Raw genomic sequence first — 15,231 nt, 5'->3', positions numbered from 1 at the left:
TTGCGTGCTGTGTTAGTACAATGATAAAACATGGTGGCAACATGGCTGTTCAAATGGCCGCTCTACTTCCTCAACACTTTCGGCCCGCTACCGAGCTTGGCGTAGTCAGTAGTATCTCGCCATTTGGAACTAAAAGGTCTTTTATTATTCTGTTGTATATTGTCGTTTCCCAAAATACTTATCCCTATGACACTAGACACACCCATAGTGAACGCCCGGAGGCCACTAGGAGATTCAGTGGGGGTCGCACTTGGGTCGCGGCCGGAGCAGATACCGTAATCAGGCAGGGTATCAGGGATCAGAATACGGAGTACATCCAGATTACAAAATAACGGCCTGATATAATGAGTGCGGTCGAATTGCTCTGTCTTTTCCGGAAGCACGTCAGCGCATATTGCTGCCATGTTTCTTGGCACTTCGCCTTGAAGCTTCCTTGTGCTTGTAGAAAAGAAGTTTCCCTTTCCCTCAATGTTGCTATCTGAGATATAGATGAGACCGTGAGAGAATAACCGTGGGAAATGAAGGGAAGCTTGGGATTTAGCTAAACGGTGATGATCAAACTCATAGGATGACCCCGCAGCGCACAGGTAGCAATGGCTCTAGGCTTTACCTATTTAGGCTGTCCACCTCCAGGGCTGCCGGGACCTTTATTCTCATCCGGATGTACACAATCATGATAAGCTAAATGTTCGGGTTCGGGTTTTGATGGAGTCATGTAACTTAAACATGGATCGCGTGGTACTTGGAGCTATGAGAAATATACCGGAAGTGTCTGAAAGTGGATAGTAATCGAGTGACGCGATTTGTATCCACGTTTGCGCCAATGCGGACTTTCCGATAACACGCACTTTCACTTCTTCTTCTTCTTCTTCCTTATCGAAGTCTCAAGGATTCCAGCGCCACTCTAGAGACACCCATGGCGACCAAGAACGGCTTCCTGCCGTTGGAGACGCCTCGTGATTTCGCACAATCCTCCATTTCTCGTTGTCTTCGTCATGGAAAACTCCTACTGGGTACCCTTTTGTTAGCAGCAGGCATAGTGATGCTAATTCAAACTAAATACCTCGCCAATATCACTAGTTCTGGTCGAGAGACCTTTTACGAAGGGCTGAACAAATGCCATGAAGCTAGGTATCAGTATGAGGCACCTCAATCAACAGAGGATCGGGAAAACCCACGGTGGAACTCAATCTCCGGCCAGAAGACACCAGTCCTGATCCAAAATGCAACGCTGTTCGACGGCCAGTCCGTCCTTGCAGAGGCAGTCGATATCACATTTGAGGCAGGCGTTATTCGTTCTGTATCAGCTGCAAATTTGAACCGCCAAGCCCCCAAGTATGCTCAAACTATCAACGCCCAAGGAAGATTTGTCACCCCTGGCTTGGTGGATATGCATTCGCATCATTTGTTACTCCCATTCCCCCACCTTCCATCTACCAGCGACGTCAACGAGCGCCCGGTCCTAGGACCCATCACTCCGTTTGTTCGCTCGTTGGATGGATTCAAGCCATATGACCCAGCGATCCAGATCATCGCATCGGGTGGTGTCACTTCTTCCTTGATTCTACCAGGGTCGGCAAATATTGTCGGTGGCGAGGCATATCTAGTAAAGAACTTGGCAACGCCAGGCCCAAATGCCGAGCCGGTCGTCGAGGAATTACTGCTTGATTATGGCATCGCGGAAAAAGACCGAAGGAGATACTTGAAAATGGCATGCGGGGAGAACCCCAAGCGCAACTATAAGAACACCCGGATGGGTCTAGTGTGGCTTTTGCGCAAGCATCTCGCGGCAGCAAAGGAGCTGCAAGAGCGCCAATCTGCCTGGTGCCGGACGGCTGCTAATATTGACAAAACTGGCTTTTCCCAATCTCGACGAATTTCACAGTTCTTGAAAGATGAAGGGAGACGACCGGAATCCTTTGAGCTTGAAACTTCTCTTGCACTTCTCCGAGGCGAGCTCAATGTCAATGTGCACTGTTACGAACCGGAGGATCTTGAGCGCATGTTGTCAGTGCTTCATGAATTTGGCATCCATCCCAGTGCTTTCCACCATGCGCTAGAAGCGTGGGAAGTGCCTGAATTGTTAAAATCCCTAGAGGAGTATGTGCCCTTCTTCCTGTTGGTTTCATTTACTGACTGGCCTCAGAAACATCACTATTGCCACTTTTGCAGAGAATGCGCTTTACAAAGCAGAGGCATATGGGGCCAATTTACGGGGGCCTAAGATTTTGGCTGATCATGGTGTCCAAGTTGCACTGAAGTCGGTATGAAATTGCTTCTTTCGTAAAGCGATATTGGTCTATCTAACACCAAAAGGATCATACTGGGGAGGGAAACTATGCAAAGTACCTTGTGTGAGTGGACGAAAAGTTCTATATTCAATCACCTAACAATCATCTAACCTGATGTCTTACAGTTACCAAGCAGCAGTTTCTCATTCGTTTGGCTTGTCTGAAGAAAAGTCTCTTCAAGCCGTGACATCTGTCCCTGCTAGATCAATCCAACAAGATCATAGAATTGGATATGTCCGTCCAGGATATGATGCAGACATCGTCATTTGGGATGATCACCCGCTCCAAGTTGGTGCAACTCCAACTCACGTATTCATTGATGGTCGGCCTGTTCTGAAGAAAGATGATAATTCTCGCGAATGGACTGCTGGAAGATCTGGCTCTGGGAAACCAGAGGCTCCCCAAATCCGACCATCTCTTGAAATAGGTCAGACGGAAGATACATGCAACAAAGTTCAGCAATTTGGTTCACGGATTCTGTTTACTGGCATTCAGAAAGCCTTGGTTGATACACACGGTCCATCTACTAGTGGCACTAGCGACCTGGTTATGCTGGTTGAAGATGGTCAAGTCAAGTGTCTTGATAAGAGATCCTCATGTCTCTCCGGTGAGATTCAGGAAAATACCGCACATATCGCTTTGAAGAACGGTCACGTTCTGCCTGGGCTTGTAGCCTTCGGCAACACACTCGGAATCCAATCCATCCCATCTGAACCCTCAACTGGGGATGGATCGGGTTCGAAAAACGGGGATGCACTCAACGAAAAGAAGTCACTTCACTTTGCCAAGTACGGCGTACATCTTGATAGCAGAGGACTCGCGAGAGCCAGGATTGGAGGCGTCACGCGAGCCATCACTGCCCCTCTCCATAGTGGCGGCGTTGTACAAGGTGTCAGTGTTGGATTACGCACGAGCGTGAATGCCACAATTCTTGATAATGGTATCTGGGAGGATGATGTGGCACTCCATCTCGTGATAGGTCAGGAAGCTAAAAGTAAGGGGTTTGCTTGTCATATTTGGGACCAAGCTAATCTGGTTTCTTTTAGGTGATGAGACACCAACTGTCTCTTCTGGGGTTGAGCGACTGCGTCAGTTGCTTCAGGCTGGCGAGGATACCGCACCCGGGAGCTTGGGCATTTATGCTCGGGCTGCTAACGGCTCACTCCCTGTGGTTGTACAGGCATTTAATGAGGTAATGTGGAGTATACTTCTGCGCCCTTAAAAAACGCCCTTCAAAAGAACTGACTCAATATTGTCAGGATGATATTGCGCAATTGATCCTGGTCAAGCGTCGGTTCCGATCTGTCAACCTGATCATACACGGCGGCCACAGTGCTCCATTAGTAAGATAGCCTCCTCTCACTTGGCCTACGTAATTACATTCATACTTACTTCAATGTTCAATAGGTTGCCAAGCCTCTCGCTGAAGCAGGAATTCCTGTCATCCTCACTGGTAACCGCGGTGCCCCTGATACTTGGGAGAAGAAGAATGCCCTCACAGGGCCCCCACTTACGGAGAGCCCTGCTAAAATCTTATCCGACGCCGGTGTTTTGCTTGGCCTAGCTGTGAGAAGTGATTCAAATATCCATGGTTTGGCACAAGAAGCTTGGTGGGCTGGCAAGTATGCCGGTCTAAGTGATCAGCAGGCCATTGCACTTGTTTCAACCAATTTTGATATTATCCTTGGAGGTCAATCGAAGAAGGTCGAAGGGCGAGCATTGGCTGGGGACTTTGTCGTCTGGGAAGGTGATCCCCTGAGAGGAGAGGGTTCTGTTGTTGCTTCTTTCCAAAACGACGGGAAGATTGCCGATTGCTGGCCCGATACCGTTCATGCTATTTTGTGATCGCAGGGCCATTGTATATAGCATATTTTGTCTTCAGCCTCTCCTTTCTTCTGGCTTTTGGGCTTTGTCATTCTTTGGTTTCAAACTCGCAACGTCCTCCGAAAAGGGAATACAAAGAAAGTGTTGACGCAATTTTCATTCACCACAATTGCCGGACAACCCATCATTCTTTTTCAAACCAGATTGAGTCAAGAACTAAAGCATTTCTGCGGGGATACCGTGTCCGCGAATCGCTTGAGCTGTTGAAACTAGAAGACGAGCTGGACACGATAGCCATTGCTACGCCAAGGTTGATAGGGAAGGGAGATTTGCGCTTCTAGGTGAGAAGCCAGTCTATTGGTCTCTCTGAGATTTTGGCCCCTTTTGAATCCATTGGAACCCACTCCATCCTTCCGTTTAGGATATAGGATGTCGATCATCTTTGACTCCACTACAATTTATACCGCATAATACTCGGGGATTTGTCGCTTGTATCTTGACTCAGTCGATAGTCGACTACCCGTCTTTACATGGTCGCTTCGGCAATCTATATATCTTCCCTCCAAACTTCTTATGATATCCAGTAGCCATCGAGATCTCTCTAATGACTACACGAAGACATATGTCGTTGTTTGGCCCACCGTATAGACATATAGCTACGCTGTATCTCGCTTAATATAGTTTACACTTGTACTTAAGGCAACCGAGGTTTAGCAAAATTAAGGAAATTTGTCCTTTCAAAGCTAGCAAGTTCAAGCTTCATCATTACTCCCAGCCATCCATTGATGTTAGCAAATAAGCTTATCAATACACCCGAAATAAAATCTGGCCATATAGAGAACATTTTTGGCAACTACCAATCCGTTTCCGTTGTCATTGAATCGTTTTCCTCCTGGCCAACCAGGTTGCTACCGTCAAACTGCGATTTTGGATCACAGGTCGGTTCCTCATCGATCAAGTCAAACGGGTTCTCAAAGTTACCGTCTACTAAACCCCAGATCGAAGCTTGGGAGATCCGATGATAGTGTGGATCCTCCTCATCCGCAGGACACTCATCGTCGGTACATTCAACTTCATCGTCGGTAAATTCAGCTTCATCGTCAGTGATGTCAGCTTCATTTATGTAGTGTTCAAATTCTTGAACTGCGCCATCAGAGAACTCATATCGCATCAAATCCTCCTTTATTGTTTTTTCAGTAAGCGCCTGTTGCTGGTGTAGACTTTGCATTTCGAGGTTTTTCAGTCGCAGGTCCTTCAGATCGAGGCCCTTCCTACCATCCTCAGAGACCGCATAGCGTATCGAAAAGTACTTCTTGTCATCCTCGGAAAGCTCATATCCCCGAGCCTTCTCACAGCAACCACATTCGACAGTGCAATGTCCCGCTGCACGGCTGCGAGTCTCGTTAAGTTTGCGATTAAGACAACAACCACAGTCACGCCCACAGCAGCCTCCCCTCCCGGCACAATCCTCTCGAAGAACGCGATGCATATACCATCTAGGATTTGACCGCCAGTACTCAAAAGCTCGCCCTAAAGGCCCATCGAAGCAATCCCGGATCATCCCCCACTTGTACTCAAGTCGTTTAAATTCCTTCTCTGTGGCCTTGAACTTTTCCTCGACTTTGGTTGGATCTTGCTCATATTGTTCTCTCAAACATATTTCCCGTTGAGCAATCTCTCGGAGTCCGGTTTCCACGTCGAGGAAATCCGGCAAGCGATCTTCTTTCCCCTCCAGGTCTTGTTCGTAGACGTACCGCTCATATCGGCATCGCTGAAGGGCGTTTATATCTTCACCCTGTTTGAGTTTGTGTTCTTTTGTGCCTGTCATACCACCCCTAAACTTCTTGGATATCGCCAGCCTGATTATATCAGGTCCATCGGAGTTAAACCCGGTTTCATTATCTTTGAGCTTTTCAATGGTTTCTTTGAGTTTGGACTCATTCTTTTTGAGTTTAGCTTTGTCTTGTTCAATTCCAAGTTCCTGCCTTTCAAGATCCACTTTGCGTTGTTGAAGTGCAAGCTTATGCTTTTCGAGCTCGGCTTTGCCGTGTTTAATTCTAAGCTCGTGCTTTTCGAGGCCAAGGTCCAATTCACGCCTTCGAAGTTGACGTTCACGATCTTGGAGCTCAATCTCCTTTGGGGTTTGATTGCTAGAATTGCTCATTCTGAACGTTTAACAAGACTAATGACTGGCGAAATCAGACGGTAAAGGCGAACTTGGATTGTTTCAGGAAGTGGGTTGGGAGAATTGACAAGTCGTCCTTTAAGAATATTTCTATCGACTGTTCATTGTGATGTCAGGATACTTTATACAGTACTAACGTGCTCAGATCGGGCAATAGCCTTCTCATTATCTCACTCTGAGCCATCTATATTTCGGCATGTCCAAGATAGGCAAATGACGAATTTAATAACGCCGATTAATGTGATTGGTCGAAATACGCCACGTTGACCCCATCAGCTCCAGGGCCCTGCCGCAAGTGGAGATCGGCACGCTGACATAATCCAGGGCACCCGCGAAAAAGCCGCATCGAGTCGTGTGTCCCGAAGCTTGTTCCTTTTTTCCCTCTTTGACTCCTGTTCTTCATTGTCGCCTTTCCTTTGTCGGGAATACTTACAAGACGCAACTTCCTACGCAATCGCGTCGACCCGACTTTTGTTTTTTTATTCAGTTATAGCGACCGTGCATACCCCCCATCACCGTCATGTCTCTTTTCCAGATTGCCTTTGACTATGCGGCGCCTTTCTTGTATGTGGGCGGGAACGAACTCCCGATTGATCTCCAAGTTCCCAGTGCTTACCATGCATATATACAGCCTCATAAGCTCCCCCGTCACGTCCTATGCCGACCAGATCCTCAGCATTCATCGCACAAGAAGCTCAGCGGGCTTCTCATTGGATATTCCTCTGATTATGCTGATTTCGTCGATCCTGAAGTAAGATCCCGATCAACGGCGCATGGGCGCAAAATGTTGACATTGTTAGGATTTTCTTTTGGTTTGGCGAGCACTACTCAGGCACTTTGTTGACGCAAGCAATTGTCATGATCGTGGTACAGATTACGATGCTCAAGGTTGCGCTCGATAATCGGCCCTCCGCCGGCGTGCGGAATGGGATTGAACACACACCCTTCAGCGGTGGTAACTCTGACGGTTCATCCTCGAGACCCTATGAGTTTTGGCAGTGGAAGACCACCAAGCCGTAAGTTCCGGCCCCTCCGGCCTTAGCGATTAAAGCTAATTACCCATTTTCAAAGATATTGGATGTCTTTGGCTTATTTTGTCGGAATCTTGACCGTCATCCACCTGACCCCAGTCGCTCAATCGCAATTCTATATCAGTCTCATTGGCTACAGCGGACTTGCCGTCGAAGCTACCCTCCCGATCCCTCAAATCATTGCCAACCACCGATCCGGCTCGTGCAAGGGCTTCCGAGTCTCCGTCGTCGCGGCTTGGATTCTCGGTGATACCATGAAGATGAGCTACTTTTTCAACAGCACAGAGACCATCCCCTGGGCATTCAAGCTCTGTGGTATCTTCCAGTGCATTTGCGACTTCTACCTGGGCTTCCAGTTTTATTACTTCACCCGAAACACTCCCACTCAAACTCCGTCCCACTCCCACTCCAGCTCGCTCTCCAACTCGTTCAACCCACACTCACACTCGAACTCCAACTCCCTATCCCACGCTTTTCCTCTCTCCGCTTCTCACTCCCGTTCCACCTCCCAGACCGCAGGCGAGTCTATGGAGCAGAGCGGGCGCTGGGGTCACCACGAGAAGGATATCCGCATGGACTAAAATACCTAGGATGAACTTGGGCTAGACTCAATATTTATGTAGATAGCTAGCATTGGCAAACAGCATTATAGATCTGTAATTTGAGCGAGATAATGTCAATACTATGATGTTTTATCAAAAAGAAACGTTGGCCGGTCCTTCTCCGATTGCGAGCGTCGGGTGAGGGGCTGCCCCGCGTCACTTCGAACGCCGCTCTGCTCCGATATCTGTTGAACTTCTTCCCCACGAAACCACAGATCTACCGTTGTTGTTTATTCTGTTTATTCTCCGACGTAGTAACGCAGCTAGGACTTGCAAAATGTCTGACCTGCCCACAATCCGCATTGGCTATGTGCCCGGTACGTCAGGTCTTCCTCCCCAGACCTTCCGCATCAGCTGCAAAATATTACTGCCATATTCAAGCTACTCGCTTTGTCTCAACGAAGGCTGCCGGTCATTTTGACTTTCTATTATACATACTATAGCTAACGATAAGCTTTTCACGCGTCCTAGAGCACTACCTAACCCCACTCCATCTCGCCCTTGGTTCCCAAGCCGTTGCCTCGCTCCCATTCAAAATCGTCCCAACTCCCTTCCCCTCCGGGACGGGGCATATGATCGCATCCCTCCGTGGCAACGAAATTGACATCGCCATCGGTTTGACCGAGGGTTGGGTCGCCGGCTTGGCCGGAAAGCAGCAAGCCAGCCAGACCTCCGCAGATTCAGATGGAGGATACAAGGTCGTCGGTCACTGGGTAGACAACCCTCTGCGCTGGGCTATCGTCACGGGCCGCAATCGTGACGAGATTAATGGAGTGTCGGATCTGAAAGACAAGAGAGTTGGAGTCAGCCGGCTGGGAAGGTAAGCCCTCAACATTGAGCCATGGTAACCACAGTATAGCTTGGAGACTGACACAACGACTGTAGTGGCTCTCATATCATGTCCTTTGTTCTGGCCCAGCAACAAGGCTGGAAAGCCGACTCCTTGACCACCGTCCCTCTGGGACCGTTCGGGCCCTTGCGGGATGGCGTGTCCGGCCTCGATGAGTCAAAGCCTGACGAGGCCGCGAACCCATCCGCTGAGTTCTTCATGTGGGAGGAATTTACCACGAAGCCTTACTTCCACTCCACATCTGAGAAGCCGAACCCGCCGCTTAAGAAGATTGGCGAGATCTTCACGCCGTGGCCTTCATGGATGATTGTCGCTTCTACGGCACTATTCCCTAACCCTGAGCAAGACCAGCGCTTGGAGAGTCTTTTCCGGGCTCTGGATCAGGGAATCAAGGATTTCGAGGCTGATACGGCGAATGTTGTGAAGCTTTTGGGTACTGGCGAGCTCGGTTGCAATTATATTGAGGAGGATGCGACGGAGTGGCTTAAGGATGTCAAGTTCACCAACGCCACACGGGGCGTCGACGATAAGATTATCGGTGGTGTTGTCGATGTGCTCAAGGTGGCTGGTGTTATTGACTCGGCTATGAGTAATGACGAAGCTATCCAGCGTGTCATTGGTATCAAGAGATAGTTTCCTTACCGATTGAACATGAAGTAATCATAATATAAACAATATGCGGCGCGGTAATACTCTCCTCCAGTGGTGGATTTTAGACATGCCACATCGACCTATACGGTGCTATGCTCCTAGATAGCATGGTCGGAAATTGTTCTACCACGATACATGATATATTTCGAATCAAATGGAACAGAAAGGCCCATTCTACATACCTGAGAGCTGATCAAGGCTGGTATTGAGTAGGGGTATCTCTTTCGGCCACAGGCCACACGCGGATCCAGCTAAGCTTTGTGAAATCACCTATTTTACATCTCTAGTTATATCAGAAACATTGTGTAAGAACTTTTGCTTATATTGGCGGGTGGTTATTCTCTACTTCATGGCTAAAGTGATATCAACTTTCTAGTGCTGACATTCAGTATTGTGGGAGAGAAAGAAACATGCAAAAGGCATCGAGAAAGACCGACAACGGGACATAGTAGTATTATCTCCAAGAATGCAGATCAGGAGATAGTATATGCCTATCTAATGTTTTCAGTCTCAGTTCTGACTTGCTGTGATTAGCCGCTACCCTCTTGGGTATGTATGATATGGTGTTCAGCGACGCCGCCATGGCCTGCGGAAGCCATCAGTTGGCCTCTGTATGGTCAGTGATGCGACAGAAGTCGCAGCCTAGGTCTCTGGCGAACGTAATGGAGTTGCAAGGTTCTAGTGCCTCACTTTGGAAATCTGGCCAGACACGTATATAACTTGCACATGGCTGTGACAGGTGAACACGAGAGAGCAGCCAGGTAGTGATCTGGATCATTAATCCGTTGAAACACTTGTACAGTAAAGTCCCGATGCTTGATGAATCTCTTGACGCTACCTTCACTCGGACGTAGGGGAGATATCAAATCAGCCTCCCTTCCAAAACATTTCAATGATACCCGGTAGACGTCCTATCGTCGCGGGTTGACTGGAACATAAGAATACGTCACATACGGACGAGAGTACGAGCTGACCGATGCCTGGGTGTTCGATTCGTCTGGAGCTGCCTAAGGCGTCCGTTTTGAGGGTGTTATGAAGTCCATTGAAGATCGCGGTTCGGCCTCAAATTGTGCCCGGAATTAAAGTGATTAGCTGTGTTGAATAGCTATTCGAAGTGAGGGTTCTGGGACCACCGGCGCGTATGTGTCTGTGTAGCACCATCCAAGCTCTATAACTATTGGACGATGCTGCGGGCAGACGAAATATAATTGCTGCTCTGAAACGGAGCAACGGCACGAGCGGCGGAGCGACTATGGATAATTCTCCAGACCTTCCATGTTCCCCGTGTCTTGTCGGCCGCATAAGTTGCTGGCCTATGTTGTAGGTGAAATTTGGGGCCCAGTCTGTGGAAACTCATTCAGGGTCGGGACAAATGACAGTATCCTCGGGTAGTGTCCCTACCTGTATACATCGACCACAGTTCATTCGTTAGAAGAGAGCTATCAAGTAGGATACGAGGAACCAACCTTACAGTCTTCATAGATCTTCAGGAAATGTAAGATTTCAGGACGTGGCGGGAAGAGCAGACTAAGTCCTTGAAATGCATCAGCCTGAAGGATGAGTGTTATTTGCCGGTCTCTGAAGCTTGCTAGGGCGTTCCATGGACCATAAGACTCCGCTGGCAGTGGTTTGATTCACCTGAACGTCTGTTTGTAGCGTTCTTATGAGTCCGTAGGAATGAATCAGCTTTCTCTTCCGATCTGAATATCTCAGAAATGGGAACGAGCGGATTCTCACATTAGTGTGATTTTTGACGCGTCATCCACGACCCCTTCCACTATTGCTTGAACCATGCTTGGTGGATCGCCATGGATACCTGCGACCCAGCTGCACGACTTACCCTGAGGTCGACACCGAAAACAGAAGAAGGGTAGAAGGAGGAAGATACTTACTAGATTGAAGATCTCGAGGCGGAAGATGTAGAGAAGGTTGTAGAAGTTACAGATACCTCTTGCTCGATTTTTGACTTGCAGTATGGTTGACACACTCCTAGCCTCTGTTAGAGCTTATGAGAAAGCGACTCCGGGCATCTTTGGACCTCGCGAGGGTCTCTCTCATGTTTATGTTATGACTGATGTATCTGCAACTAGCGGGATGACCATTGGCCCAGCCATGGCTGGATTTCGAGACAAGTTTGGCTACACTTCCATGAATTGGGTTTTCGGTAAGTGATCCGTTGCATGCCTGGGAAGATTGTGTATTTTTTTTTTTTTTTTTGGTTGAAATTGGCAGGAGGTTATATATCCTAGCTTTTTTTGCAGCTTGCTTTTTGCAATCGAAAGCATTTCCGTGGGAATGCCTCATTTCAGTATTCGACGCTAACCCAAGTGCGTTCGGGACAGATCTAGATGTGATGGTGGCTTGCATTCTCCAGCGGAATAGCTCGGATTTATGACCAATAGAGGGTCAAATAACGCTGAGTAGGCTAAATCTAGGGTTTTACATATTTAGGTATTCATAGTCAACGGGTTATGGTGTTGCATTTACTAATATATATATCGAAGCTCCAGTGCGTTTCTTATGCTATGCGAATATTGATCAACACCTAAAATCAGTATTTTTTTTTTAAGAACCTGACCTTGATATTTCAGCAAGAACTTGAATATTTAACAGCATTATCAAACCAAAGAATTTATGGCCTAATTATGAATATGTTGTTAAATTAGGGTTACTAGAGTCTAGTTTAACTGAATGGTGACCGCCCAGATGACTCCCGAGATGACTCCCGAGATGACCATCAAGATGACCACCCACCCACCAAGATGACCACCAAGATGACCACCCAGATGACAAGGGATGCGGCTCCTGACCATGTGATGGCCGGGAGCCCGGCATAGGATACAATCTCTAACAAATAGGCAAATACCCATAGCCTAGAATTTGATTTTACACCCCCAACATGCTCATCCCTCGGTGCATTCTTAGATCTACCCCCAGTCCCCTGACAACAGTGGAATGTAGACCGGGGCACCGGCACACACTCCACAATCTTGTTAAAATTATCATCTGGTAATATTGCTTGCGATTTGGATACATTTGGAGCGGAGGAATGGCTCCAAACCCTTTTTTTCCCAGATCGCTGGCGTGGACATGTGGATCATACCATGCGCTGAGGGCACCGGGTGTGAGGCACCTGAATGGGCAACGCGGCCATTATTCCTTGAGAATGACGAGGACAAAAACACAACGTATACTATTTAATGATGCGCTATGCTCGTTCATGATGAGGCACGGTGTTCTGGCATCTCCTTGTCGTTTCCGTCCCTATACACCCCCTAATCCAATATCTTAATTCATTCCTTAATACCTAATTATACAACTCGACTACATAGTGTACTGCGTTTATCACCATGCGTCGCTACCAGGGTGTCCTCCCTTGGTCTATTTTGCTAGCTTCAATTGGAGGAGCACAGGCGAAGCTGGACTTAAACTCGACCAGCAACATCGTTGTTTACTGGGGTATGTGATCATTGATTGTTTGGGTGAGTGAATACTAACATGAGATACACTGAAGGCCAAAATTCTTTTAATGGAAAGGGCGATAAGGCACAGCAGCCTCTGGCATACTACTGTGATAGTGAGTTAACTCGGTATTTCCGATGTGGTGTTTGGAGCTAACAAGACCCTCTAGATGATGACATTGATGTAGGAACCAAATCACCAAGGAGTGCCTTTGAAATGATGTGCTAATAAAATGACACAGGTGATACCGATGGCCTTCAACATGATGGTCAATGGCCCAGGAGGCGCTCCAGAGATTGATTTATCTGTTACCAGCAAGGACTGCGATGTCTTCGAGGGTACCCAGTTGAAGAACTGTCCTTCAGTTGCGTAAGTGTTGCTAGATCCTGTGGGGAAAATTTACCAGACGGCTAATATTGCCTAGTAAGGACATCGCGACCTGCCAAAAGAAGAACAAGACAATTCTTCTTTCAATCGGTGGAGCCACGTACAGCGAGGGCGGCTTCAAGTCTGAACAAGATGCCAAGGACGGCGCGAAGTTGATGTGGGAGACCTTTGGCCCCAAGCAAGATGGCTCCAAATCCCTTCGTCCCTTCGGTGACGTCGCCCTAGATGGGTTCGACTTCGACTTTGAGGCCAATGTCCAACACATGGCCCCATTTGCCAACGAGCTGCGCTCATTAATGGAGGCAGATAAGAGCAAGCAGAAGTTCTACTTGACGGCAGCACCGCAATGCCCCTACCCAGACCAGGCAGACAAAGAGATCCTCAACGGTCCTGTCTACATCGACGCTATCTGGGTGCAGTTCTACAACAACTATTGCGGGGTCAACAACTTCAACACCGACCCCTCAAGCAGCAAATACAATTTCGACGAGTGGGACAATTGGGCCAAGAACGTGTCTAAGAACAAAGATGTAAAGGTCCTTGTTGGGGTGCCGGCATTCACTACGGCGGCGAGCACGGGGTATATCCCGGCATCCGAGCTGGCCAAAGTGATTGAATACACGAAGAAGTTCGAGAGCTTTGGGGGTGTGATGATGTGGGATGCCACACAGGCTTACGGTAACGAAGGGTTTATCAAGGACGTTCGAAAAAGCCTGGGCCCTGCGCATGATTCCGGTTCGTCGTCGCCCGATCCGGTGTCAACCTCGGCACCTGCCTCTACGTCCACTGACTCAACGAAGCCAACAACACTAACGACGTCGACGAAACCGACGACGACGTCTTCATTTTCCAATGCACCCGACTCCTCACACTCGGGTTCCTCCTCCTCATCTGTTACTGCTTCGCCCAAGGGAGCTGAAGAAACCGCCACCACCACCACCACCACCACCAAGGAACAGAAGCCCACCGTTGCGACATCAACTACTCTAGCCACTACGAGCACAGATAACAAGCCCGAGAGTACTGAAGTGAAGCCGACTCTTGCTGCAACCACATCTGCTCAGACAACTGAGGCTCCAAGCTCGACTACGGCTCTTAGCTCGACTACGGCTCCAACTTCAACTGCGGCTCCAACCTCGACTGAAGATGACTCCGAAGATGATCCGGACAGCATTCCTTTCAGCTCTATCCTCGGTAACGACCTTCTAGGTTTGCTAGGTGGCCTCCGCAAGGCGAACAAGATCACTAGCGGCGTCACTCATGGCCTGACCAACAATCTCCACCGTGGTCAGCGCCACCGTACCTGAGCGATTGAAGTTGTTTGTCAAGACCGACATTGTGAGGGCTGAGTCTCATACCCTTGGGGATTTTGTGTCGGCTACCATGTACATCCATGGTAAGACTGTTCAGCGCATATGAAGAACCTTCACGATGAATTTGACGTTATTTCGGACCCGCTGCGCTTCCATCCTTTCTGATTTTTTGATCACATTTTATACCCTTCGACTTCATTGGTTTAAACCCACCCAATTTTAGGGCTTACCCTCCTTTATATGATACCCAATATTTAATTTTGTCTTTTCGGTCCTTGGAATATTACACTATCTGTGTTGCTTTGTGCTTTCTCCAAATGGAATTACAGTAATTTCATTCTGTCATGCGATGAATACATCTGGGCAATAGTGGAATGAGGAGTGTAGCTCGTTTTTATTTATCTACCAACGTATTGTCAAATGGTCTCCATCCGTAATAAATGATTGAATTAAAAGATACGAAAAAATTAGACGTATTTCAGTGCTATTAGGATACTTGCAAGCACATTCCATTCAACTCATTAGAGGTTAACATAGAGACCCTCGTGCTCTTGTAAGTTGCCCCCCAACCCCTGAGAACACGCCATAATGATAACGGTCATCACCGTCGACAATACCTAAGTAGGCCAGGAACA

General features: G+C 48.0%; 7 protein-coding genes across 7 annotated transcripts; 5 read left to right on the top strand and 2 right to left on the bottom strand.

Annotated features, from left to right (window-relative positions):
• Positions 1-70: 70 nt before the first annotated feature.
• On the bottom strand, positions 71-404 carry N7537_005438 (uncharacterized protein; the record flags this gene model as incomplete). Its single annotated transcript, XM_056896495.1, has 2 exons — positions 71-129; positions 203-404. The coding sequence occupies 2 exons, from the start codon at positions 402-404 to the stop codon at positions 71-73; spliced, it is 261 nt and encodes an 86-aa protein (XP_056752280.1).
• A 512-nt stretch (positions 405-916) lies between these two features.
• N7537_005437 (uncharacterized protein) lies at positions 917-4,136 on the top strand (the record flags this gene model as incomplete). The annotated part of the gene is made up of 7 exons (XM_056896494.1): positions 917-2,100; positions 2,147-2,264; positions 2,317-2,354; positions 2,417-3,285; positions 3,338-3,483; positions 3,551-3,634; positions 3,699-4,136. 7 exons carry the CDS (start codon positions 917-919, stop codon positions 4,134-4,136), a joined length of 2,877 nt encoding a protein of 958 aa, XP_056752279.1.
• Positions 4,137-4,968: 832 nt separating this feature from the next.
• Positions 4,969-6,279, bottom strand: N7537_005436 (uncharacterized protein; the record flags this gene model as incomplete). The annotated part of the gene is made up of 1 exon (XM_056896493.1): positions 4,969-6,279. The coding sequence occupies one exon, from the start codon at positions 6,277-6,279 to the stop codon at positions 4,969-4,971; it is 1,311 nt and encodes a 436-aa protein (XP_056752278.1).
• A 541-nt stretch (positions 6,280-6,820) lies between these two features.
• Positions 6,821-7,912, top strand: N7537_005435 (PQ-loop repeat-containing protein; the record flags this gene model as incomplete). The annotated part of the gene is made up of 4 exons (XM_056896492.1): positions 6,821-6,864; positions 6,932-7,051; positions 7,101-7,316; positions 7,372-7,912. 4 exons carry the CDS (start codon positions 6,821-6,823, stop codon positions 7,910-7,912), a joined length of 921 nt encoding a protein of 306 aa, XP_056752277.1.
• Positions 7,913-8,210: 298 nt separating this feature from the next.
• Positions 8,211-9,416, top strand: N7537_005434 (uncharacterized protein; the record flags this gene model as incomplete). Its single annotated transcript, XM_056896491.1, has 3 exons — positions 8,211-8,250; positions 8,405-8,753; positions 8,819-9,416. The coding sequence occupies 3 exons, from the start codon at positions 8,211-8,213 to the stop codon at positions 9,414-9,416; spliced, it is 987 nt and encodes a 328-aa protein (XP_056752276.1).
• Positions 9,417-11,408: 1,992 nt separating this feature from the next.
• Positions 11,409-12,271, top strand: N7537_005433 (uncharacterized protein; the record flags this gene model as incomplete). The annotated part of the gene is made up of 2 exons (XM_056896490.1): positions 11,409-11,598; positions 12,141-12,271. The coding sequence occupies 2 exons, from the start codon at positions 11,409-11,411 to the stop codon at positions 12,269-12,271; spliced, it is 321 nt and encodes a 106-aa protein (XP_056752275.1).
• Positions 12,272-12,784: 513 nt separating this feature from the next.
• On the top strand, positions 12,785-14,590 carry N7537_005432 (glycoside hydrolase family 18 protein; the record flags this gene model as incomplete). The annotated part of the gene is made up of 5 exons (XM_056896489.1): positions 12,785-12,893; positions 12,949-13,011; positions 13,066-13,079; positions 13,138-13,265; positions 13,321-14,590. The coding sequence occupies 5 exons, from the start codon at positions 12,785-12,787 to the stop codon at positions 14,588-14,590; spliced, it is 1,584 nt and encodes a 527-aa protein (XP_056752274.1).
• Positions 14,591-15,231: the final 641 nt, after the last annotated feature.

Source organism: Penicillium hordei, assembly GCF_028827395.1.
Source record: "Penicillium hordei strain IBT 12815 chromosome Unknown utg000003l_segment0_segment0, whole genome shotgun sequence".
Lineage (NCBI taxonomy): Eukaryota > Fungi > Ascomycota > Eurotiomycetes > Eurotiales > Aspergillaceae > Penicillium > Penicillium hordei.
Note: the sequence above shows the minus strand (reverse complement) of the source record. Positions and strands in the feature narration are given on the sequence as shown.